Source organism: Schistocerca gregaria, chromosome 3, assembly GCF_023897955.1.
Source record: "Schistocerca gregaria isolate iqSchGreg1 chromosome 3, iqSchGreg1.2, whole genome shotgun sequence".
In the NCBI taxonomy this organism is placed as follows: Eukaryota; Metazoa; Arthropoda; class Insecta; order Orthoptera; family Acrididae; genus Schistocerca; species Schistocerca gregaria.
The window spans coordinates 547,497,042-547,522,088 of record NC_064922.1 but is presented as its reverse complement, the minus strand read 5'-3'; the positions used below and the strand labels follow the sequence as shown (position 1 = coordinate 547,522,088).

The window sequence follows — 25,047 nt, the reverse complement described above, 5'->3', positions numbered from 1 at the left end:
ACAAGTGGTTCTCTTTTCTCCAAAGGTCTCTTTAACTTTCCTGTAGGCAGTGTCTATCTTACCCCTAGTGAGATAAGCCTCTACATCCTTACATTTGTCGTCTAGGCAACCCTGTTTAGCCATTTTGCACTTCCTGTCGCTCTCATTTTTGAGACGTTTGTATTCCTTTTTGCCTGCTTCGTTTACTGCATTTTTATATTTTCTCCTTTCATCAGTTAAATTCAATATCCTTTCTGTTACCCAATTTCTATTAGCCCTCGTCTTTTTACCTACTTGATCCTCTGCTACCTTCACTATTTCATCTCTCAAAGCTACCCATGCAAAATACGGGCAGGCATTATCATAGAGTAGCATCACTTTGCGCAGTCTTCCTGGTTGTTGTTCTTAATGGTATCTGATCAAAGTGGGTAGCTTCACCTGGATGTAGGATAGCTAAAGAAACTTATGCCTATTGCTTCAAGTTTCCCTAGTAATATTACATGGTTCACAGTATTGAAAGCTTTGGATGAATCTAGATTAATTCCAACAACCTGTTTATTTGACTCCAAATTCCTTACTATTTCTGATGTGTAGTCCAATATGGCTGATTCTGTACTGTGCCCTGCTCGAAAAACATGTTGACTGTTATTTATTAGTTTATGTTTTTCTAGATATTTTGTAACCATGATTTTCATTAATTCCTAAAGTATTTTGGAGAAGGCTGGGAGGAGAGATATAGGTTGCTAATTTTCTATTTTATGTATGTCACCATTTTTGTATGGAGGTATCACTTTAGAGATTTTAAGTTAATCCAGAAATATCTCTTCACTAAGGGACAAGTTTGCTATGTGCTCTATAGGTCAGACAACACATGGCACAATTTTCTTAATTATTGATACAGATACATCATCCAACCCAGAGGACATTTTGGATTTCAAGCATTTAATGACTTTTAGAACTTCATGCTCATCTGTTGGGATTGCCATCATGCTGGTATTTACCGTTGGATTCGTCACTGTTTGTTGTTGCTTAAATTTACTACTTAAAGTAAGGGGAATATTTACAAAATAATTGTTTACATAGTTTGCCATCGCATCTATTTCTATGGGGATATTTTCATTATTTTTAAGATTGATTTCCTTTTCTTTAGTTTGACCCCCAGTTTCTTTTTTTACCATTTTCCACATTATTCTGGACTTGTTACTATCCAGCCTTATTAATCTATCATTACTTAATAATTTTGCTTTTGCTAAATCTCTGTCTTACCATAATATAATCTATCTGATACCTTCTAGTATCTCCAGGATTGTTCCATGTATACAACCTTCTTTTATTATTCTTGAACAAAATTCTACCAGATGGCTTCCTCTTTCATTTCTTACCCCCATTCCATATTCACCTACTATGTTTCCTTCTCACCCTTTTCCTACTCTCGAATTCCAGTCACCCATGACTATTAAATTTTCATCTCCCTTCACTACCTGAATAATTTCTTTTATCTCATCATACATTTCATCAATTTTTTCATCATCTGCAGTAGGTGTGGGCTTCATGTCTATCTTGGCAACAATAATGCTTTCACTATGCTGTTTGTAGTAGCTTACCCACACTCCTATTTTTTTTATTTGTTATTAAACCTACTCCTGCATTACCCCTATTTGATTTTGTATTTATAACCCTGTATTCACCTGACCAAAAGTCTTGTTTCTCCTGCCACCAAACTTCACTAATTCCCACTATATCTAACTTTAACCTATCCATTTCCCTTTTTAAATTTTCTAACCTACCTGCCCAATCAAGGGATCTAACATTCCAAGCTCCGATCCATAGAACACCAGTTTTCTTTCTCCTGATAATGACGTCCTCTTGAGTAGTTCCCTCCTGGAGAACCAAATGGGGGACTATTTTACCTCCGGAATATTTTACCCAAGAGGACGCCATCATCATTTAACCATACAGTAAAGCAGCATTCCCTCAGGAAAAATTACGGCCATAGTTTCCCCTTGCTTTCAGCTGTTTGCAGTACCAGCACAGCAAGGCCATTTTGGTTAGTGTTACAAGGCCAGATCAGTCAATCATTCAGACTGTTGCCCCTGCAACTACTGAAAAGGATGCTGCCCCTCTTCAGGAACCACACGTTTGTCTGGCCTCTCAACAGATACCCCTCCATTGTGGTTGCATCTATGGTATGGCCATCTGCTGAGGCATGCAAGCCTCCCCACCAATGTCGAGGTCCATGGTTCATGATTAACTTATCTGTAGAAAAAGGAGTATTTTCAATGTGCCTGAAAAAGAGTCAAGTAATCCCTATACATAATGGAGGATACAAAAAAGACCCAGACTTATAACTATTTCATCTGTACTCTGTAATATAATAGAAACCATAATAAAAGTCAGACTATTAAATTTTATACAAATATACAATATTCTCAATGATGAACAACATGGATTCAGAAAGGTCAAATCTACCAAAACAGCAATAGCTGAATTCTTAATTCTTCAAACTAAAGCACTTGGTGAACAGAAGAATGTCTGTGGTATGTTCCTGGACCTATCTAAAGCATTTCATTTTGATGTCATGACATCCTATTAGAATAGCTTCATTGGGGGAAACAAGCAGACATCATTAAATCATTTTTGGAAAATAGAAAGCAGTATGTAGAGATAAAGTGAAAAATAATAAATAATATTACAAGCGTTTTCAAATTTTGAAATGGTGAAATATGGAGTTCCTCAAGGATCTGTCCTTGGCCACTACTTTTCATTTTGTATGTCAGTGATATAAGTATCTGATAGTGTAGTCATGACACTTCATTTGTTGTTACCATTTCTCCAACAGATTACCTGCAAGAGAAGGCTTCGATAAATATAAAAAGTGGAAACAATTATTTCAGGGAAAAACAATCTCTTTATAAATGGAAACAAAACAAAATATATGAGGATACATGCAAACAAAAAACACACTTTGGGCAACATCACAGTCAGGATTGGAGACCTGGAACTAAAGGAGATAGACATTTATAAACTAGTAGATGTAATAGTGGATAGGCAAATGGCATGGGAGAATCACAAAAATAACATGTGCTGCAAAATAGGTTCAAGCATATTTCTGATGAGAAAAATGTCAAAGTCAGCATCCAGACACTCTACAAACAATGCACTATGGGGGAAGTGGGCCGACAATGTTGATGTGGGTGTTGTGGAGTCTGCCAGAAGGAGAGCGGAAGACGCCTGAGGGGGGGCGTGCAGTGGCGTCCAACTTTGGACCGCCAGCATGAAATTCAAGTGTGACACCAGTTGCGACAGTCTTTGCAAAGTGAGGGCCATATGAAACACTCGGTGATGATGCGTGTAGTTGCGCAAATGGGCGAGACTGTACAGTGCGTCAAACACCAAGCGACGTAAAGAGGAGGGGATGAGAGGGCGTGGCACGCCAGGGGAAGTGTCACACCATATCTCTGAGCATGTGCCGTGGATCGTCTTGCATGCCAGGTGCAGAGAGTGATTATTGTCAGATAAAAGGCTCCCCAAGGAGTCATCATTCATTTGCGCCTGAGCAAGAGCATTGTAGTCGATTGAGGAAGATATGCCGAGATCCAGGGGAAATAATCAGTGACTATGTTGTTGGATCCTCGAATGTATTGCACATTAGTTGTGTATTGTGAAATTAGGTCAAAATAACGGAACTTCCTAGGAGGTGGGTTGGCTGGACGGTTTGTGAGTGCTTGGGTGATTGGTTTGTGGTCTGTAAAGATCGTGAGGGAGCATCCCTCGATGTCATCGCAGAAATATCTAATGGCCTCGTAGACAGCTAAGAGCTCTCTGTTGAAAGTGGACCATTTGCACAGAGAGGTACAAAGTTTTTTTGAAAAAAACTTAAGAGGTTGCACCACCTCTCGTCTGTGTTGTTGAAGTACTGCACCGATAGATATTTCGCTAGCATCCTTAGTGAGCCAAAGTGTTGCATCCGGGTGTGGATGGGCAAGTGTGTGTCTTCCATGAGTGCGGTTTTGAGTTTTTTGAAAGACGCACACGTGTCCTCTGTCCACGGCACACACCTGTCGCCTGACGTTTGTGGCCCACACAGTGCATCTGTGAGGGGGACCTGTAGTTTGGCGGCTCTTGGAATGTGGCGGCGGAAATAATTGATCATTCCTAAGAACCGGCGGAGTTCATGGTATGTTTCTGGTATTGGCAGCTGTTTGATAATGTCAATTTTCTCTTGTGTGGGCCGGATACCATCGGCTGAAACTATGTGTCCTAGAAAAACAATAGAATCCTGTCTCAGTTTGCAGTTGTCTTTGTTGAAGATCAAACTGTGGGACTCAGAGGGCCATAGACACGGGTTCACAGGTAGATGCCATGTTTCTTGACTTCTGCAAGGCGTTTAATACAGTTCCCCACAGTCGTTTAATGAACAAAGTAAGAGCATATGGACTATCAGACCAATTGCGTGATTGGATTGAGGAGTTCCTAGATAACAGAACGCAGCATGTCATTCTCAATGCAGAGAAGTCTTCCGAAGTAAGAGTGATTTCAGGTGTGCCGCAGGGGAGTGTCATAGGACCATTGCTATTCACAATATACATAAATGACCTGGTGGATGACATCAGAAGTTCACTGAGGCTTTTTGCAGATGATGCTGTGGTGTATCGAGAGGTTGTAACAATGGAAAATTGTACTGAAATGCAGGAGGATCTGCAGCGAATTGACGCATGGTGCAGGGAATGGCAATTGAATCTCAATGTAGATAAGTGTAATGTGCTGCTAATACATACATTATCATTAGTTACAAAATAGCAGGTCGGCAACTGGAAGCATAAATTATCTGGGGGTACGCATTAGGAGTGATTTAAAATGGAATGATCATATAAAGTTGATCATCGGTAAAGCAGATGCCAGACTGAGATTCATTGGAAGAATCCTAAGGAAATGCAATCTGAAAACAAAGGAAGTAGGTTATAGTACGCTTGTTCGCCCACTGCTTGAATACTGCTCAGCAGTGTGGGATCTGTACCAGATAGGGTTGATAGAAGAGATAGAGAAGATCCAACGGAGAGCAGTGCGCTTCATTACAGGATCATTTAGTAATCGCGAAAGCATTATGGAGATGATAGATAAACTCCAGTGGAAGACTCTGCAGGAGAGACGCTCAGTAGCTCGGTACGGGCATTTGTTGAAGTTTCGAGAACATACCTTCACCGAAGAGTCAAGCAGTATATTGCTCCCTCCTACGTATATCTTGCAAAGAGACCATGAGGATAAAATCAGAGAGATTAGAGCCCAAACAGAAGCATACTGACAATCCTTCTTTCCTCGAACAGTACGAGACTGGAATAGAAGGGAGAACCGATGGAGGTACTCAGGGTACCCTCTGCCACACACCGTCTGGTGGCTTGTGGAGTATAGATGTAGGTGTAGATGTAGATTGTAATGTGTCAAACAGCGCCCAGATGTGGAGCTTGTGTTCCTCCTGAGAGGAAGAAAAGATCAAAACGTCATCCAGGTATACGTAGCAGAAAAGTAGGGGTCATGACACTGTATCTAAAAACCACTGCCAGGTTTGGATGCCGTTTTTCAATCTGTAAGGCATGTAAACATATTCGAAGATGCCAAAGGGTGTGGTGATGGCCATTTTAGGGATATTTTGTTTGTACACTGGTATTTGGTGATACGCTTTCTCACAGTCTACCACACTGAAGATTTTAGTGACTGCCAACTGAGAAGCGAAGTCCTGAATGTTCGGTACGGGACAATTGTCCATGATTGTGCTGTTATTGAGATGTCTATAGTCATCAGAGAGTCTGTAGGAGCCATCCGTCTTCTGTGTGAGATGAATCAGTGACGACCAGTCACTGGAGGATGGGCGTACAATGCCTGTGTTTAATAGGTCCGAGATGATTGCTTTCACCACTTTGAGTTTGTGTGAATTCAGGCATCGTGGCCGGTGTCTGACTGGAGGGCCCTCAGTTGTATTGAGTTTGTGAAATTCACCGTTCATGATTGATAACATGCCACGCATGTGGGGTGCGTCATTAGTGTTCGAACACTCGTGTAATGAGTCAATGATTTGAGCACACGTGGGTTTGTGCGAAGGGCAAATACCTCAAAGTGAGGTGAGTTTTGATTTCGTGCTCTGTAATGTCTGTTTGGTACGCTCGATAAGGGAGGTGAGCTTGGCCTGCGTTTGCTTGAATTCACTGATTTCTTGTCATTGTAGTAGCACATCGCAACTTTTACTAGTTAACTTGGCCGCAAGAAGAGCACATTCCGTCTGCAATAGTGAAATGTCAATGTTTGTTGACCAAATGGGTGATACAGATGCAGTGGCCGTAAGGGCAATAGTCTTTTGTGAAGGTTGGTGGACTAATGTACTTCGCGGAATGTCTATTGAAAATTTGTGGTGTCACAGAAAGTCAATGCCTAAGACAGGACAAGTCACCCGTGCCACATGAAAAGTCCACAAAAACTTCAAGTATTTGGACAGTTTGAGCATTAAAGGCACTGTACCTAACACTTTAATATGAGAGTCATTAGCTGTGCATAAAAGTCTGGGCGAGGAAGTTAACACAGTAGGTGCGAGAGCTGGGGGTAGTACACTTGTATCAGCACCACTGTCAGTGAGGAATTTAGTTCCTGAGACAAGGTCAAGAGTGAATAGACAACTGTCAGCACTTACCGTGTTAGATGCTATAGCTGCTGTAACGCGTCTTTATTCCTGTGCGCGAGGTGCTGCACCTATGGTGCCTCGCGAGCTGTGTTTCCCACCATGTAAGGGCTGCGACAATTCCTGGCCGCATCGCTGAAGTTGGCGTGGAACCAACACAGTGGCCAGGCTGCGTTAGGCGGGGGTGATGTAGAGCTCCTGGTGTTGGCTGTGTCCATCGTGGAGTGCTGCAGTGTCGGTTGTCATGCCGGATGTCGTGGAGGCTGTATCTGGTTCCCCGCAATGGATCCTATCAAATAAAACAAAAAAAGCACAATGAAAATCAAGTCAGTAACTGTGACATATATTGCTTTCTCAAAGTATAGTAGAGCGTCGTTTATCCGAAGTAAATGGGGGACACGAGTGTTCGGAAAACTGGTTTGTTCATATAATTGAACTGTACACGTTTATTTGCAAAAAAGAAGTACTGTACAGTAAATTTATTCATAAAACAGGCATCTCTTTTAGTATTACAAAGTAACATACAAAGGCAACTTCAGAAGGAATTTATAGTACGTGGCACAGTTTATTAAACAAAAATAAATACATATTACATACACATTTTGCATGAACAACACACACAGTATACAAAATCAACATTTAAAAAAATCATTTATTTTGGTCTGTCTAAGCAAGCCTACATGCTTACGAGCAGCTAAGTCACATACTTTTTTCATTACAGATATCTGAAACTGGTCATTTTTATCTTGGGTTTCAAACCATCGCAAGTCAGTACCTAAACAAGTGAACGCCTCAGAAGCTGTGGCCCAGTGCGGCGACTGCTGTGGGAAACTTGGTTTGGGAGTGAGGGGGATGATGGACGGTAGGGTGGGAGAGCAACAGGTGCGAGTGAGCACATAGTTCGGTTAAGCGGTTGTTCAGTTGACTGACGTTCGGATAATCACCACTCTACTGTAGTAACTGCCTGAGTTTGTCTTAGGTGTAACATTGGATGTTCTTATTTACAGCGTGCAACATTTTCAGTAGACTCCAGAGCAAGTGCCAGTAATGAGAGTAGGGGCATCAACAACTACCAACACTTCACACCGAAAGCATGTTTATACAGATAAATGAAACATATGCAGAGTTGAACTGCTAATCTCAATCAAGAGTTCTCTCACTCATCTGTATATAGATTTGTCTAGTAAATTGCAATATTCCATAACCTTCAAATTCCAGAACCTTCAAGAAATTACAAATCTGAAACAGTAAATAATTGCAGGAGTTGGGGCTGAACTAGTGACACACATGTTGCCAGCCAGTGACATAACTACTACACCAGTGCAGACAGTGCTCAATGTATGGTACTATTTCTATGAAGGAGCTGATATTTTCAGAAGCAACTGTAGGGAGTTGTAGTGGTAAGCCATTTTATGTGCCAGCTTGGAAGAAAATTATAGGTGTCCTAAGGAGAGGATATGTTATAACATCATCACAAATGAGGTTTGCTTCTGTACCTTTGCCAGAAAAACTAAATATGGACCCTATGCTGTGTAGTTTGAAAATCCTGGACACAAACCATTGGCTCCAACATTTTTTGTGCCACGTTATTGGTTCCCAGCCTAGCTCTCCTGACTTTGAGTCCCATTAGGGTGTTCTTACTGGATTCATTTCCCTGAAATGGGTGATGTTGTGTAAATTGAAAGTGGGTGGGGGAGAAAGGAAAGGAAAGGGGAGAAACTAGTGATATCAGCTGCATCAGGATTTATGTGGAATCAGTGGCAATCAGTGAAAATCTGTGCCAGACCAGGACTCAAATCTGGGATAACCACTGTGCCACCCAGACACAGTGTTTATTGCAAATGCACAGACTATCTCACTATGCTCCCCAGCTGACACACATTGCCACCTAGAGCCACCTGTCTGCAGAACCCATCCACATCCTCTATGCTCAATAATTTTAATTTTTTTGCTGGAGATCGCATGTAAATGTGCATCTACACTAAAGATTGTGGATGCATTGACCATTGAGGTGAATCACTTATACGAATGCTTGTGTCTGTTCTTTCAGACATGTGTAAAAGAACAGATACTACCTGGAATCTGCAGCTGTGATACATATTACGGAAACTGAGAGGGGAGGGGAGAGAAAGAAAATGAAGAGGAAGGAATCAATGATATCATGTGCATCAGGACTTTAAGCAGAATCAGTGACAGGAAGTGTGAATGTGTGCCAGAATGGGGCTCGAACCTGAGATCTCCTGCTTACTTGGAAGTTGGGTTAACCACTGTGCCACATGGACACAGTGTTTATCATAAATGTGCAAACTATCTTGATGCATTCCAAAGCTGAATCACTTTTACATAAAATGTATCACTGCCATGGATTCTGCTTGGTGTCTGTTCTTTCAGATATGTCCAGAAGAACAGACACCATGCATTCATATAATTCATTCACCTCAATTGCATTGAATCCACAATCTCCAGCGAGGACGCACATTCATGTTCGACCTCTGGAGGGACTCTAAAATTAGGAAACATGGAGTACATGGATGGGGGGGGGGGGGGGGGACTGCAGGTAGGTGGTGTTAGGCAGAAATGTGATTCAGCTGTTCAGCTGGGTAGTGTGCTGAGATAGTCTGCACTTTTGTGATAAACACTGCATCCAGTGGTTAATGTAATTGTCCAGTAAGCAGGAGAGCCTGAGTTCGAGTCCCGGTCCAGCACACATTTTCACTTGTCACTCTCTGTATAACTCCCCCTTCAGTTTACATAATACGTATCATGGCTGTGGGTTCCACATGGTTTTGTTCTTTTGGAGATGTCTGAAACAAAAGATGACACATATTCATATATTTGATGATGTGTTTGTGTCACCAACACTGGTGCCCACACTGTGCTGAAATGAAGTCCTGTTGTATATAATGATTCAGTAATTCCTTGAATCAATTGCAGCCAATTTTTAATGGTGGAGTCTCAGTAGGTCATGCTGGATGCAAGAATATTTGTCTCACCATATGTCATGCTGTGGCCTGTATCAGGACACTGCTCAGCAAGAGCAGATTTTCTATCTGATCTTAATGTCTGTGTTCATTTCATTGTCTTTAACAATGCAACATGTCTGGTTACTGTATAATTTCATACTCGTACATGGAATGAGGTATAGTCCTGGTCTCATTAGGCTGAGGCCATTTTTGTAAAACCCAGCATCATTTATGCTTTCATCAGAGGACAGAAGATACATTTCATTTATAATTTTTGAATAACCTGTGCATACAGTCAAGGAGTATGAACAAGTGTCCTTAATACACAAATGCTTTGAAATTGATTATAGTAGCAACGTAAATGCAGATAAATGTATGTTGATTTGTGATACACACATTGATCCAAGAAGTCATTTTCATATCTAGCATTGAAGTCACAAGTGATCTAACCACAAAGATATTGTTTGCTTAGTTCTGAAAACAAATGGGTTTCTGAATCACTGTCTGAAGTGCTTTGTCCTCAACATCTTGTATATAAAGCTTAACTACTATGGGGGACACAGGACTATCCATAGCAGTATCACAATTTGGTTCAAAGTATTGGGGATTCAGTAAAAAATAAACCAAGGTGAGCACTTGTTTGAAGATATGTATAACATCTACTCTCTGCTATGTTTGTATGAGTTTGAATTGATTCAATAAGGCACCTGTCAAAGATTCTTTTTCAAAATTACTATTTGGCAGTTGGCTTGACATGCAAGTTCTTGAGTTGACATATGGAGTCATTCAAATCTTTGATGTGGTTTACACATTTCTGTACCAAAGAGGCTCAAAAGAGAAGCCATATGTTTCTCTAGTTACTACATTGATGGCAAGCGTTTCAAGGAGGGTCCAAGCATGTTACAGTGTAATGCAGTTTTGAAGTGACAGCCTTTATTCTTATTATTTTTTATTTTATTTCACAATTAAGTTATTCTTTAGTTTTATAAGATTGAATCTTTCATTCTGTGCTCCCATTCAACCTTAAGGCCACATACATTAATGGATCTGCATATGGACCAAAAAGTTTTTTGCGTAGTTTATACAATACATAAAGCTTTGCAGAATTGAGTGTACCTCCTATTTTTCACTTAGTATGCTGCTATAGTGACAGAAAGGGAATCCAACCACAGAAGTATAAGCCAACTTCAGGATAAGCAAATATATCGTGGTATCAAGACCTTAAAAGGAAGAGTGGACCAGAGAAATTATTAGTATAATAAGGAAGAAGAAGATTATTGTGCAATGCATAAGTATTTTCATGTTTTTGGTTTTCACAGTAATCCAAAATTTTTGTTTTCTTTCTTAGAAACTGTCCACAATGAAGAAACCAGGAAATATATTACGTTTTTGAGCTTTCAGTTCAGTAATAGTGTTTTATGGCAAGCACGCTAGTTGTAAATCAAGAAATAAGTCTGTCTTTTTTTCTGCTAGTTTTACCACGGAATTCACAGTATTTGAACCACAGATCATGTCAATGTTTTTCTATTTAATCTTTCAAGAGAAGGTGTTGTCTTTGATATGTGTGATGTATTATGTTAACCACTTTGGTCAAATAAGAAAATTGTGAGTTGCTTTTTGCATTAAACATACTCTGTGTGTTTCAGAACAGTGTCTATTGAGAGGAGTGATGTACGATGATGGTGAATCAGTGAACCTACGCACTTGTGTGGACTGCCAGTGCCGGAATGGTTTCATGCATTGTGTACGCCGTGATCCAAATGTCACATGTCCGCCACTTCCTTGCAGCCCACAGGAGCAGTTCTCTGTTCCTGAGGAATGCTGCAAATTCTGTCCTGGTACTTTTCTATCATATATCTTATATGAATCTCATAGAAATGTAAAGTAAAGAGTTTTGTATATCTTCTGCTTAAGTTTTTTGTGAGATCCACATTCTTTTTGTTCAGAGTGAACATGGAAGTGATGTCAGAATGTAATGGGTTTGTAAGACACCTGTCCAACTATGCAGATTACTGTCTTGTTCATTTTTACTTGTCATTTGGATTCTGAAGAACTTCCTTAATGCTTTATACACTTATGTCGCACGCACTGTAAAATAGTTTGAATCTTAAACTCCATTGCTGATGCATCCCCTAACACATACAACTTAATAATAATTCTCAAAAACTGTAGGATCTTTAACTTTAACATTATTTGTTGTGTACCAGTTACTTTAATTTTATACATCTATTTCATCACTTCTATACACCGTTAATGATAACATGTTTTGATGCTCATGTGCTTTTTCGCTGTATATTAATGTAATACATACTCTTTATCACAATCCATTAACAATGTAAGCTTACTTGTTTGTGTAAATGCATTTGTTAGTTGAATCATTCTTAGTTATAGTTTACAAGACTACAAAAGTATGTAAGGGTAAGAAGAACAGATCAGTTTCCATATTTTACCGACTATAAGACACACTTTTTGCTTCAAAAACTTGGCTTTAGACTTCAGGCACATCTTATACTCTAGAGTAATATAAAAATGTCCAATGTTTTATTTAAAATTCCTGACAGACTTAAAAATGCCCATATATTCAATGCTGTGAGAAAAATATCTCTATTTGGCAGCAGCAGTGCACCAATGCAATGAGCATGAGTTGCGAAGATTCACAAGCTTGCTAACACTATCTCCCTCCTACCCTGCCATCACAAACCCAGAACACTATATAGACTATGATGCATCATTACAGTCTACTGCCAGTGATATGGAATTGAAAGTGATTTGTGTTATCGATAAAAGTACAAAATTTTTGTTAGAAGGTAGTTTCATAATGGAAAAAATAAATGGTATTCATTTGATGCGGATTATAAATTGAAAGTAATAGCATATACAGAAGAAAACAGACCAGCTGAGCAACAGTTTGGCCCTCTACCAAAACAAAAATCTATTCATGATTGTCAGGCTAGTAAAAAGAACTGAAAAAATGAGGAAGACTAAATGTCCAATTAGAGGACTCAAAGCAAAACGGTGAAAAGTAGAAGATGACATATTGAAATGGATTCAAGGACACTGTCAAAATGGCATTGCAATTAGAAAAAAAATGATTCAAATACAGTACATGCTCATCAGCTAGTGCTACAGTGGAATGTGAGAGACTTAAGGGTGGAATTGGTTGGTGCTACAGGTTTATGAAGTGTCATGAACTTAGCATGCTAACTAAAACTAAAATAGATCAGTAAATGTCATAAGTGTATAAAGAGAAAATGTTATCTTTGCATCACTCTATTATTCAACATAGAAAGTAGCCCAGTGTGGAACTAAGGCGAATGTGAATATGGACAAAACTCCTCTGACATTTGATGTGCCGAATAACAGAACTGTTGCCATGAAAAGTTCTAGAACTGTAGCTATAAAAATAAATGGACATGGAAAAATGCATTACACTGTTGTCCTTTCATGTTGTGTTGACAGCACTAAACTTAATCCAATGTGATCATTTTCAAGCACCAAACAATGCCAAAATCTTCTGAAATACCACTAGGTGTTGTTCATGTACATTACTAGAGCTGGATGGACAAAACTGGTTTGAAATTATGGATTAACAGATAGTGGGAAATTGTGTTCTAGATCAATTTGTTAGTCATCTGAAGAATTATGTGAAAGAGAAATTGAGACAGGGACATGCAGAGCTTTCTGTTATTCTGGGAGAACCTATTTCACAATTGTAACCTCATGATGTCTCAATAAATAAATCATTTAAAGTGTATATGAGAAAGGAAGCTTTAAAACAACCTACAGTCAAACAAGTGTGTCAGTGGATAAAACAGTCATGGTCTAGTGTGAGAGAAAACATTATTGTTAAATTGTTCAAGATGTGCGGCATAAGAAACGCCCTTGATGGCAGTGAAGGCTATCTCATATATGAAGAGGACAACAATGACAATGAAAAGGAAGAAGAAGAAAGTAAGTTCAGATGATGATTTTCAGGGATTTTAAAGGTCTTAATCGTTTTATAAACTAAGAGTTTTTTTAGTCTGGCTTTGCAATCTAATGATAAAAATGGTAAAAATGAAATTTAAAAAAAAAAATTGCTTAAAAATTATTTTCTTCTTTCTCAGGTTGGCAACTTTTGTTGACAATTTTTCTGTGTTTGAAAATTAAATTTGGGCCTTTTAAACTCCATTTCTGCAAAACAACATGTATTTCCTTTTTATTTTCCCACACATTTTGATACCTATGTGTCATCTTCTGTGAGTCTTGATTTATTTCTGTAAAATATAACACAAATTTCATGATTGTTTTTCTGTTTTATGCCTAAAAACTATAGCATGTGCCTTTTGTTTTAATTGGTCTTGTTTGCTTATTTGGAATTACATTACTTATGGAAATGGATTTTTACACAACAGCATGTTCTTATGCCTTTTTATTATTTTGACAGCATGTTATCTGCAAATTAGTTGTGACGAAATTTGCTTCTTTTTGAAATACTTTCTTGTGAGTAGTGGTTGTATATGTCATTATATTTATATTTCCTGTCTAGTTGTGCATATCTGGCGGGTTTTCCTGCTCTGTAGCTGCTGTATACACTGTTTTCCACACCTTGTTTTATATTTCACACTCACCTTTTTTAGTTGTTCATTGTTTTGTTTCTGTTCAATGTGGTTCTGATTTTGAATGTTTGGTGAAAACTATTGTAGTGTGCCTGCTGGGAAGAACTTACATTGTGTGTGTCTCTGTGTGTGTAATGAGTGAACAAGAGAGCTAAAAAAGGCAGGGGGGATTGAGAACACAGTGTTGTATTTTCATTCAAGACTTTCTTTACTTGTAGCACTGCTTTTTGTATGTGGTAGTTCTCCTCTATTTTGAGTTTTTGAAAGAGACTGTTGCTTTTTTCAAGGGTATTGAGATCAGTCTCAATGTCATTTGGGTGCTGGTTTTCATGTATGAAATGATCTGCAAAAATGGAGTGTGTACTGTCATGTTTTACATCTCCAAGATGTTCAGAATATCTCGTTCTAAAATTGTGCATATTTGACCTCTTTAGTGGATTCCCTTGAATTACATGTTAACCAATAGATTTCAGCTTTGGAGAATTTGTCTGTGAAGGTGTTCTCAGTTTTTAGATTTTTCTGTGCTGTGTTGTTTGTAGTCCTTGTTTCTTCAGAATGTTCCCTACCATGCGGACATTTTTGTTCAATTCACTTCAGTCTCTTTATTCATCCGTTAACAATATACATTGTATGGATGTAGTCAATTACAACCTAATTTCTTATATTTAATTTGTTACCAAAACTTGGATAATAAATATAAATATTTCATGTTGTATGTTAGTATGTGTCACTGTGTTCTTTGTGAGACGTTTCTGGTTCCCTGTGTTTGCTATGTGTTAGTATCCCTGGCTCTTTGTTGTGGCTGTAATTGATTCATGATATGTGTCTTAATTTGTTTTTATTTTGTTTTTAAAAGTATTATTTGTGTGTTGTACCCACTCTCTTTGGCTATCTGATGTATTGTGTTTAGACACAAGGGAACATAACAAATGAACACATAAGTGAAATTTAAGCCATGCCAAAGATTATATCAGAATAGAACTACTGCACTTTGAACAAAGAGTTCTATTTACAAAAAGAAGGCCTAACAATGGGCTCACCTATCACTGGCCAACATGCAAACATATTTTTGTACCACATTGAAAACAAAATGTTTAATGAAACTAACATCCAGAACAATACAAGATTATATGTTGGTACCATTAGGTGGATGACATAATTTATTTTGTAAATGAAATAGATACCCAAATAAAACAACTGCACAGTGATCTAAACACAGTGGATCCAAAAATAAAATTCTCCATTGAGAAAGAAGTTGACATCATACTTTATTCCTTAGAGCCCAACATGCACAGAATCAACAACAAACATAATTTTGAAGTATTTGGTGAACCTGCAGCCACAAGGAGGTCCATTCACAAGCATTCCAATCACCCAATGATACACAAACTTTCAGGTTTCAGATATATGCTATACAGACTTAATAGAACTGTTCTGGACACACTCAGCTATACACCAGACAATTAGTGAGAATGAGTATAACACACAAATAATAAAACAACTGAACAACAAAATAAAAAAGCAAACTAAAAATGAATAAACCATTAATCAATTACCAGATGCAACAAAGAGCTGGGAAAAAACACATGACAAACACAGGGAACAAGGAACAACTTACAAAGAACAGAGCATATCATATACTAACATAGAGCAACAGATATGTCCAGATGTTGGGAACATTCTGAAGAAGCAAGGACTGTGGTACAGTGCACTACTAGGGAATAGGGAAACAAATAAGAAGGAGTGGACCCCTTTTGTTATCACTCATATTAACAATCATATAAACAAATTCCTTTAAAACTACAATATCTTGATCTGCTATCAATGTCTTTTATGAAACCAGGTCTATCTCATATACACTAGAAAATTTTAAAACCACTAACAGTTATGCACCTGACGGCTTAAAATTAATTCACTATTCAACGTTGCTCTCCAGACAAAGTTTAATAAATGTAATAAATACCCAAGTAAACATAATTAGCAACAGAATTAATTAGCAAGGAGTGATGACAGGTTGCTCAAAGGCGGAACAAAAACTTAACTTAGAGAAACCAAGGTGGAAGGCAGAAGCTGGCAGTTCGTACAAGACCCACTTCTTGAGCTTTGACCAGTAGTCACCTCCTCCTGCAACTCAAGATTTCACAGCCCTCGGTACCTGTAGGTGGCAAGGCAGTGCTTACTCCAAAACACCATCCAGCCAGCTGTAACATTTAACAAGTGCACAGAACAGGCCCACAGGGACAATGTAAACAACCACCAAAAGATGATAAATAACAGGTCAAATTATTCAGCAATAAAACGACACACTGCCTTCTTTAAGATCAAGTACTTTATGTTTTGATTAACATTTCTAAGCATTTCTCCTCCAGAATGATGACTATGCAGACACAGCTAATCAACTTCCAAATGTAAATACACTATACAAAGGTCTTATCACTTAGCTGACAGATGAAGACACAAAATCAGTTTTAACAAGTATGTGCATCTATTTTCAATGAAAACTACTGAATCTTGGATTAATTGTGGCGCATACACATTTGATGCCAAAAAAAGAATTACACACCTCGCTAGATAAATGATTCCTACATACAATGCTTTTACATGGCATATCACTCTGAACACCTTCAGTACTTATACACCCAAGGTTTCACCAATACACTTGATAGTGGATCCACAGAATGCATTCACACCACAGGAAGTTTATTATGGCACAAGCCAAATAAACATGTTTGATATATTTTAAAGCACTACAGCATTGCTGACAAATCTGCAGTCACATATCATGGACAAATTCACTAAACTTTTCGCTGGACGTCCGATACGGTTTGCGCTGGGTACAGCAGGCGGCAATAAGGCAGCAGACAACCATAGACAGCCGTTTCCAGAACTAGCAGCACACAACCCAAGGCAGCAACAAGCCTGCTCACAGGTGACAGGAAAGGCTCTCCACCATGCTACCCCATGCACACGGTCGGTTCCCACTCCACCACAACCACACTCTGGCCTCAGGTAACATCAAATGCCAACTGTCATGTTCTTTGTGAGAGCCTCCAGTTAACTCCTCTAGCAAAGATAAGGCAGGCAAGACTCAGTACATATCACAAGCAAAGGTGAGAGTGTGAAGGCAAGGTACTTGCAAATACGATGGCGTGCTAGTAAAACGCCACAGCCCAGACTACAAACAACAAAATACAGAAAAATCTAAAAACTGAGAACACCTCGACAGACACATTCTCCCTAGCTGGAATCTATTGATTGACCTGAAATTCATGGCAGTCCATCTAAACAGGCCAAATATGCAGAATTTTGAAACTAAACATTCTTGTAAATAACTTTTGTAAATAATCTCATACAAGAAAACCAGCATCCAAACAACACTGAGACTGATCTCAATATCCTTGGACAAAGAACTAGTCTCTATCAAAAATTCACAATACAGGAGAATTACTACATACAAAAAGCTGTGCTATAAATATAGAAAGTCTTGAATGAAAATACAACACCATGTAATAAAACACTGCTTGTAACAATCAATGAATTACAGAAAGATGGTTCCCCATAGAAAACATAGTACTCAAGTGTCTATAACCATTTGCTTCTCACTTCCTCTCCCCCCTTTTTTCCTTTTTATAGCTCTCTCTCTCTCTCTCTTTCTCTCCCCCCCCCCCCTCCCCCAATTAGAATGCGCAACTGGACAGAAAATATAAGTAAAGTGTCATATACAACCACTAATAACAGAGAAAGTATTTAAAAATATGCAAATTTCTTCAAGACTCCTTGGAGTTACCTGGCTGTCAAAATGGTAAATAGGCAAAATACAAACTGACCTGAAAAATTCTATTTCCACAAATTATGTAATTACAGGTGGGCAGTCACATCAGATGAAAATCATATGAAAATATTACAGTCCTTAGCTCTAAAATAGAGTAACCATCACTAACTTTATATGATATTTTACAGAAACTGATGGAGTTTCACGGAGGATGATGACATAGGTGTCAAAATGTGTCTGGGAAAATAAAAAAGGAATATATGTTGTTTTGCATGAAGCAGAGTTTTAAAAAAGTCGAAGTTCTGTTAGTTTTTATTAAGAGATAAACAAGTGTAGAAGAGCTCCTTTATGTGTTGCATTCACTCAGTTTGTATGATGTGATTGGATTATCTTTGACTTTATTTAAAGAGACAATCAAAATGTTGTTATAATGTTGCTCTTTTACTAATTTGATGGTGTATATATGCAGTTTTTCTTTTAGTAAATGAAATGTGTGTAATAAGACAGTTTTACTCCACTTTGACAGTTTTATTACAAGAAGATTCAGAGTAGTCAGTCAGTTTCTCTGGAAATCTTGTTGGAGCTTCTGTAGCACTCAACCTGGAAATTAATTTCTCCTTTCCTTTCCCATACATTTCAGTTTACAGTCACATGTTCTTAATCACTTGATTGCTGCAGGCTTGCTCACTGGTTACCATGTTGTGTGCTTGCTCATTATCAAATAATCTGTCTGTCTGAACTGAGTGCAGTGCATTTAAGCTGCTATGCGGCACTGATGTACCCCTACAGCCTGCTTTGCCCCATGTTGAATATTTTTAAAGAGATTGCACTGCTTCCTCTTAATCTTTTGTAGTAAGCTGTCGAGATATTTGAAACTCTCCACTTTGCTCAGTCATTTACCACCAATTATTTTCCCATTTGTGACTTTCTCTTTCTTCCTGCTCATGATCAACATTTCCTACTTCCTTATGCTAAATTTTGTCCCATATTCTTGTACTAATCATTGCCATACATCAAATTGCTTTATGAAAACAGAACAAGTGGTCAGCAGTGATCTTTGAAGAAGGAACCATCCTGACATTTGCCTGAAATGTTTTAGAAAAACCAAAGGAAATGTAAAGAAGGATGGCTGGAAAAAAGCAAACTCCATCTTCCTGAATATGATGTCAGTATATTAACAGTTGCACTGCCTCATTGTTTGTTTCCTATTGGATAATATTCTTTGATTTACATACAATTTGTTTCAGATAACTTATAATATAAAACACAGTTCTGCTCTTAATCACTGCACATGCTAAGGATATCTGCTGGTGACTCAGATGCTGCTGTCCATTTTTACTAACTCCTGTGTCATAAACATTCAACTATGCTCCTACACATCATCATATCTTCTTCACAATCACCAGGAAAACTGAGTCAGCACCCCCACCCCCCTCCCAATAATGAGAGAGTTATTGGATGCACTGTAGATCTTGACACACATTTTTCTTGAAAAAGCATTATATTACTCTGATGCGACAAGGTGTTGTAGTTATGTCCTTACCCTATCAACTACTACTCTGAGTCCTCTAAGAAATCTCCAACTGTGTTTTAAGCATTAGTTAAAAAGAATGTTTTTGTTACCTTTTTAAACAGATGTATTTTGTTAATCTTCCTCATCTCCCTGGACAATTTATTATACAATTTTATTTGCTGATAGAAACGCTGTTTTGAGAATTTTTGTTTGTTTTTCCTTGGTAAATGAAAGTCCAAACTGGCTCTTGTTCCATGATTTATCATAAAACTACTAAGAAAATCCTTAGTAATGTTTTCCTGATATGCACAACATAGTGGTAGATGTAATCATTTGATGCAGTAAGGAAACCCAATTGAAAAATATTCCATATCGTGAGCCTGTCTATTACTTCGAGTTATTATTCTTATGGCTCTTTTCTGAAGTTTAAAAATTGTGTCCGTGTTTTGTGCCTGCAGACCCCAGAAGAAATTCCATAGCTGAGAATTGACTAACTTATTAGTCTATGTTTCAGGATTGGTTCAACTGTTTTTCAAGAGCTTGTAAATTTAAGGAAAAAGAACTGCCCTTGAACTAAAGGACTGGGGAGTATGAATGGGTAGCCAAAATTGTGTTGACTCCTCATAATAAATGGGAAATCGTGGTTCAAGTCATGGTTTAGCACAAATTTTCATATGTCATTATTGGGTAATACATCTATAACCATGGCAGCTGATGCCATGGAATTTGCATTCAGTAAATAATTCGAAATAATATTTCATACAGATGCTGATTGTCACAGCATATGTAAGCTCAAATATTATGTTTGTTTATGGGGATTGTGTGCTGTGTATTCAAGCTGTCAGAAAAGAGATTGGGGCCTTGTCTACACCCACTTCTTTCCTATATTTTAATTTCTGTGTTGTCTTCCTGAATTCAAGCTTGATTGTGGGGACAACATCATTGTGCTTGCTGTGTAAGTCATTGTGGGTGTTTTTCAGAAAATTTGGTTTTGTCTTGTCCACTATATCAAAGAAACAGTTTCTGAGGATTTTCTATTATCCTACTTCCAGCTTTGATTTGTATGTAATTATACTTGCAACTACCTTTTACAGTTTTCATGTTTTATGATATCCCATACTACTTTGCTTTTATTTTCTGCACTATATTATTGTGTCATCCAATGATTTTTTGCAGCTAGCAGTACCCTCCCATATATTTTTTATAGAATGAGAGTAATCTAGGAACTGTGGATTATTGTAGTGCTTTTGTAAACAAATGGGAAAGTTAAGTGTCTGGGAGGAATTTCAAATCCTGCAATTATCCACCTACTTTACTTAGCTGCTGCTGTTGAAGTGACTAGTTTTGGCAATGTCTCCTCAAAAATTGATTTAAACAATGGACAGAATATAAACACTTCACAATTCTCTCTCGACAGTATCTGTAAGATTCAGTATGAGGCTGAGCCTGAAATTATTGATACCCTAATGGCAGTGTTTACCACTTGCGCCTTGCTAAAATTGCTCAAATTTTTAGAATGCTATTACTGATTTCACCCTCAACCCTCATGTTAATATTCATGGCTCCACATATTACCATGTTAATTTTGGGGGCTGAGACTCTTTCCAGAACTTCAATTACTTTGCCAGAAAAAGTGTCCACATTACCACCAGATGAGTGGAACACAAAGAGATTGATTAACTTCTAATGGATGTCTAGTTCTGCTAGTTCAACAGCTGCCAATTCAAAATGTTTACCTGCACTATCTTCTGTAGCTTTAAAATGTGTGCTACCTCTGATACAAATACATGAATACATGATCCTGCACTCTTTAAGATAGTTCTACAGTAGCAACTTGCACCTCATGTGATGACAGCACTATATACTGTATTTCACCATCTCTACACCAGTGCTCTAATGCATATCACTGTGCTGTTCAAAGATTGTAATTTGACATCAAGCTAGTGTATGTTATAATCTTCATTACAACAGGGCCTGCAGCTTTGATGAATTTTTTAAAATGATTTTGTCTTGCCTTGAAGCTAAAATTTCCTTTATTTTTAATAGGCTGCACATTCTGATGATGAACAGAGAAGTCTCAGGAAATTTTTGAGGATGCACTGCCTATCTTTTGCAAAGATTTCTAAGTTGTAGATACTTTTAAGGCAAGGACTTTGCTGTCATGATTTATCCTAAGAGAGGTGTAGTCCTTCAACCTGTATATTCCTTGAGGATATATTCAGAACTGAAAATTATAATTAGTATGTGGTACTCAAGTTTAGAAAAAAACTGTGTCCATCTATTTGTTCATGGGGATTACATGGCTAGCATTGCCAGAGGTATGAGAGAAGATAACTGCAGTAGCCCATACCTAACTTGAAGGGGAGGGAAAATGCCGAGGTAAAGAAAATAAGCCACTGAGCAACTGCTCTAGCTGGTAGCTCAGAAATGAAGAGAGAGACTTTTTGGCCACAGCTCTGAGAACCCTCAGTCTCTCATGTCAGGTGGCCCTGCAGCACAATTTGATTGGCAGATGGCTTTGCTGACAGTGATTCAGCCAACTCCAATGTGAACTATTTGATTATGTCATACTGGCCTCTTTGTAAAACTGAAGTAATAAAATTGTACATGTGCCAGGGATGAGGCACCTTTTATATCTGTTCCCCTGTCCTTGGCTTGCATAGACCACAGATGAATTTGACAATCCCAATGAGTGCTTAAATCTAGGGGTAACAATATTTTAATTTCATTTAACACTTCAGATTGTAGTTTTGTTCAACAGTTCATATTTTGGAATGGAGCTATAATTGTTGTGTCACTTTGCAGTGCCTACAGGCAGCACAGGACTGTGACAGCAGCAGCATTACAAAGGTAGACAGAGATGATTTCATAAACAGTGTTAAGGAGTACAAGCAAATGAAGCACTGTTACAGCAAAGATTAGGACTTAATGCAAAAATATCTAATTCATGCTTACAGCTTTGTTTTTAAGATGAATAAAGGAATTAAATGATTAACTTTTAGTTTTACTAAAGGAAGTAATGGAATAGGGGCCACTTGACATTGAAGGACCTAGTTGTCAGACTGCAGTAAGTCTTGTTTCAGAATGAAGTAAATACATGGTGTCCAATGTTTTATAGTATCTGGGTAACCCCCAGGGTGGCACCAATTGGTTACCAACTTGACAATAAGTCAAATTGAAGCCATGAACAGTGTTTTGAAACACAGCAATCTATTTTACCTGTGATCAGCAATAATGGATGCATTGATAGTAAAATATGTTTTGATGTAATTTGAATCACTGATTAAGTTCTTTAAGTGACTTTGTAATTATTTAACTGACCAAAGAAAAGTTGCGAAACTGAAAATATGTTAATGTGTGGATGCACCAAGTCAACAACTTGATTAAATCTTTCTGAGCATCAATGAGAGTGATGTAGGAAATTAAATAGACATAACTCAGACACACAAAATGAGAACTGCAAAACATCTTGCTTCTCATTGCATTAATGTCTCTTATAGAGAAAATATAAAAATACAGTAAATGAAGCAGGCAAAAAGGAATACAAACGTCTCAAAAATGAGGTCGACAGGAAGTGCAAAATGGCTAAGCAGGGATGGCTAGAGGACAAATGTAAGGATGTAGAGGCTTATCTCACTAGGGGTAAGATAGATACTGCCTACAGGAAAATTAAAGAGACCTTTGGAGATAAGAGAACCACTTGTATGAACATCAAGAGCTCAGACGCAAACCCAGTTCTAAGCAAAGAAGGGAAAGCAGAAAGGTGGAAGGAGTATATAGAGGGTGTATACAAGGGTGATGTACTTGAGGACAATATTATGGAAATGGAGGAGGATGTGGATGAAGATGAAATGGGAGATGCGATACTGCGTGAAGAGTTTGACAGAGCATTGAAAGACCTGAGTCGAAACAAGGCCCCCGGAGTAGACAACATTCCATTGGAACTACTGACTGCCTCGGGAGAGCCAGTCCTGACAAAACTCTACCGTCTGGTGAGCAAGGTATATGAAACAGGCGAAATACCCTCAGACTTCAAGAAGAACATAATAATTCCAATCCCAAAGAAAGAAGGTGTTGACAAATGTGAAAATTACCGAACAATCAGTGTAATAAGCCACAGCTGCAAAATACTAACATGAATTCTTTACAGACGAATGGAAAAACTAGTAGAAGCTGACCTCGGGGAAGATCAGTTTGGATTCCGTAGAAATACTGGAACACGTGAGGCAATACTGACCTTACGACTTATCTTAGAAGAAAGATTAAGGCAAGGCAAACCTACGTTTCTAGCATTTGTAGACTTAGACAAAGCTTTTGACAATGTTGACTGGAATACTCTCTTTCAAATTCTAAAGGTGGCAGTGGTAAAATACAGGGAGCGAAAGGCTATTTACAATTTGTACAGAAACCAGATGGCAGTTGTAAGGGTCGAGGGACATGAAAGGGAAGCAGTGGTTGGAAACGGAGTAAGACGGGGTTGTAGCCTCTCCCCAATGTTATTCAATCTGTATATTGAACAAGTAGTAAAGGAAACAAAAGAAAAATTCGGAGTAGGTATTAAAATCCAGGGAGAAGAAATAAAAAAATGAGGTTCGCCGATGACATTGTAATTCTGTCAGAGACAGCAAAGGTCTTGGAAGAGCAGTTGAACGGAATGGACAGTGTCTTGAAAGGAGGGTATAAGATGAACATCAACAAAAGCAAAACAAGGATAATGGAATGTAGTCAAATGAAGTCGGGTGATGCTGAAGGAATTAGATTAGGAAATGAGACACTTAAAGTAGTAAAGGAGTTTTGCTATTTGGGGAACAAAATAACTGATGATGGTCGAAGTAGAGAGGATATAAAATGTAGACTGGCAATGGCAAGGAAAGCGTTTCTGAAGAAGAGAAATTTGTTAACATCGAGTATAGATTTAAGTGCCAGGAAGTCATTTCTGAAAGTATTTGTATGGAGTGTAGCCATGTATGGAAGTGAAACATGGACAATAAATAGTTTGGACAAGAAGAGAACAGAAGCCTTCGAAATGTGGTGCTACAGAAGAATGCTGAAGATTAGATGGGTAGATCACATAACTAACGAGGAGGTATTGAATAGGATTGGGTAGAAGAGAAGTTTGTGGCACAACTTGACCAGAAGAAGGGATCGGTTGGTAGGACATGTTCTGAGGCATCAAGGGATCACCAATTTAGTACTGGAGTGCAGCGTTGAGGATAAAAATCGTAGAGGGAGACCAAGAGATGAATACACTAAGCAGATTCAGAAGGATGTAGGTTGCAGTAGGTACTGGGAGATGAAGATGCTTGCACAGGATAGAGTGGCATGGAGAACTGCATCAAACCAGTCTCAGGACTGAAGACCACGACAACAATAGATAAAAAATATAACTTTTAGAATAAACACCTGAAGAGTGACTTCTTTGACTCAAATTTACTTGATCACAGAAGGGATGTAAATAAGTACAGTTAAACAGACTAGAAACATTGTAAAACAACTCTTGACAATAAAACATTAAATGAACAAATAATCCCAATAATAAACTACTGTTGTTTGAA

General features: G+C 38.2%; 1 protein-coding gene across 5 annotated transcripts in view; it reads left to right on the top strand.

Annotated features, from left to right (window-relative positions):
• LOC126354025 (protein kinase C-binding protein NELL1-like) overlaps positions 1-25,047 on the top strand; it is an 871,152-nt gene that overhangs the window by 664,963 nt on the left and 181,142 nt on the right. For all 5 annotated transcript variants that reach the window (XM_050003353.1, XM_050003352.1, XM_050003356.1 and 2 more), the window contains one exon: positions 11,256-11,447. In XM_050003353.1, the coding sequence (XP_049859310.1) occupies positions 11,256-11,447 (192 nt within the window). The remainder of the gene's footprint in view (positions 1-11,255; positions 11,448-25,047) is intronic.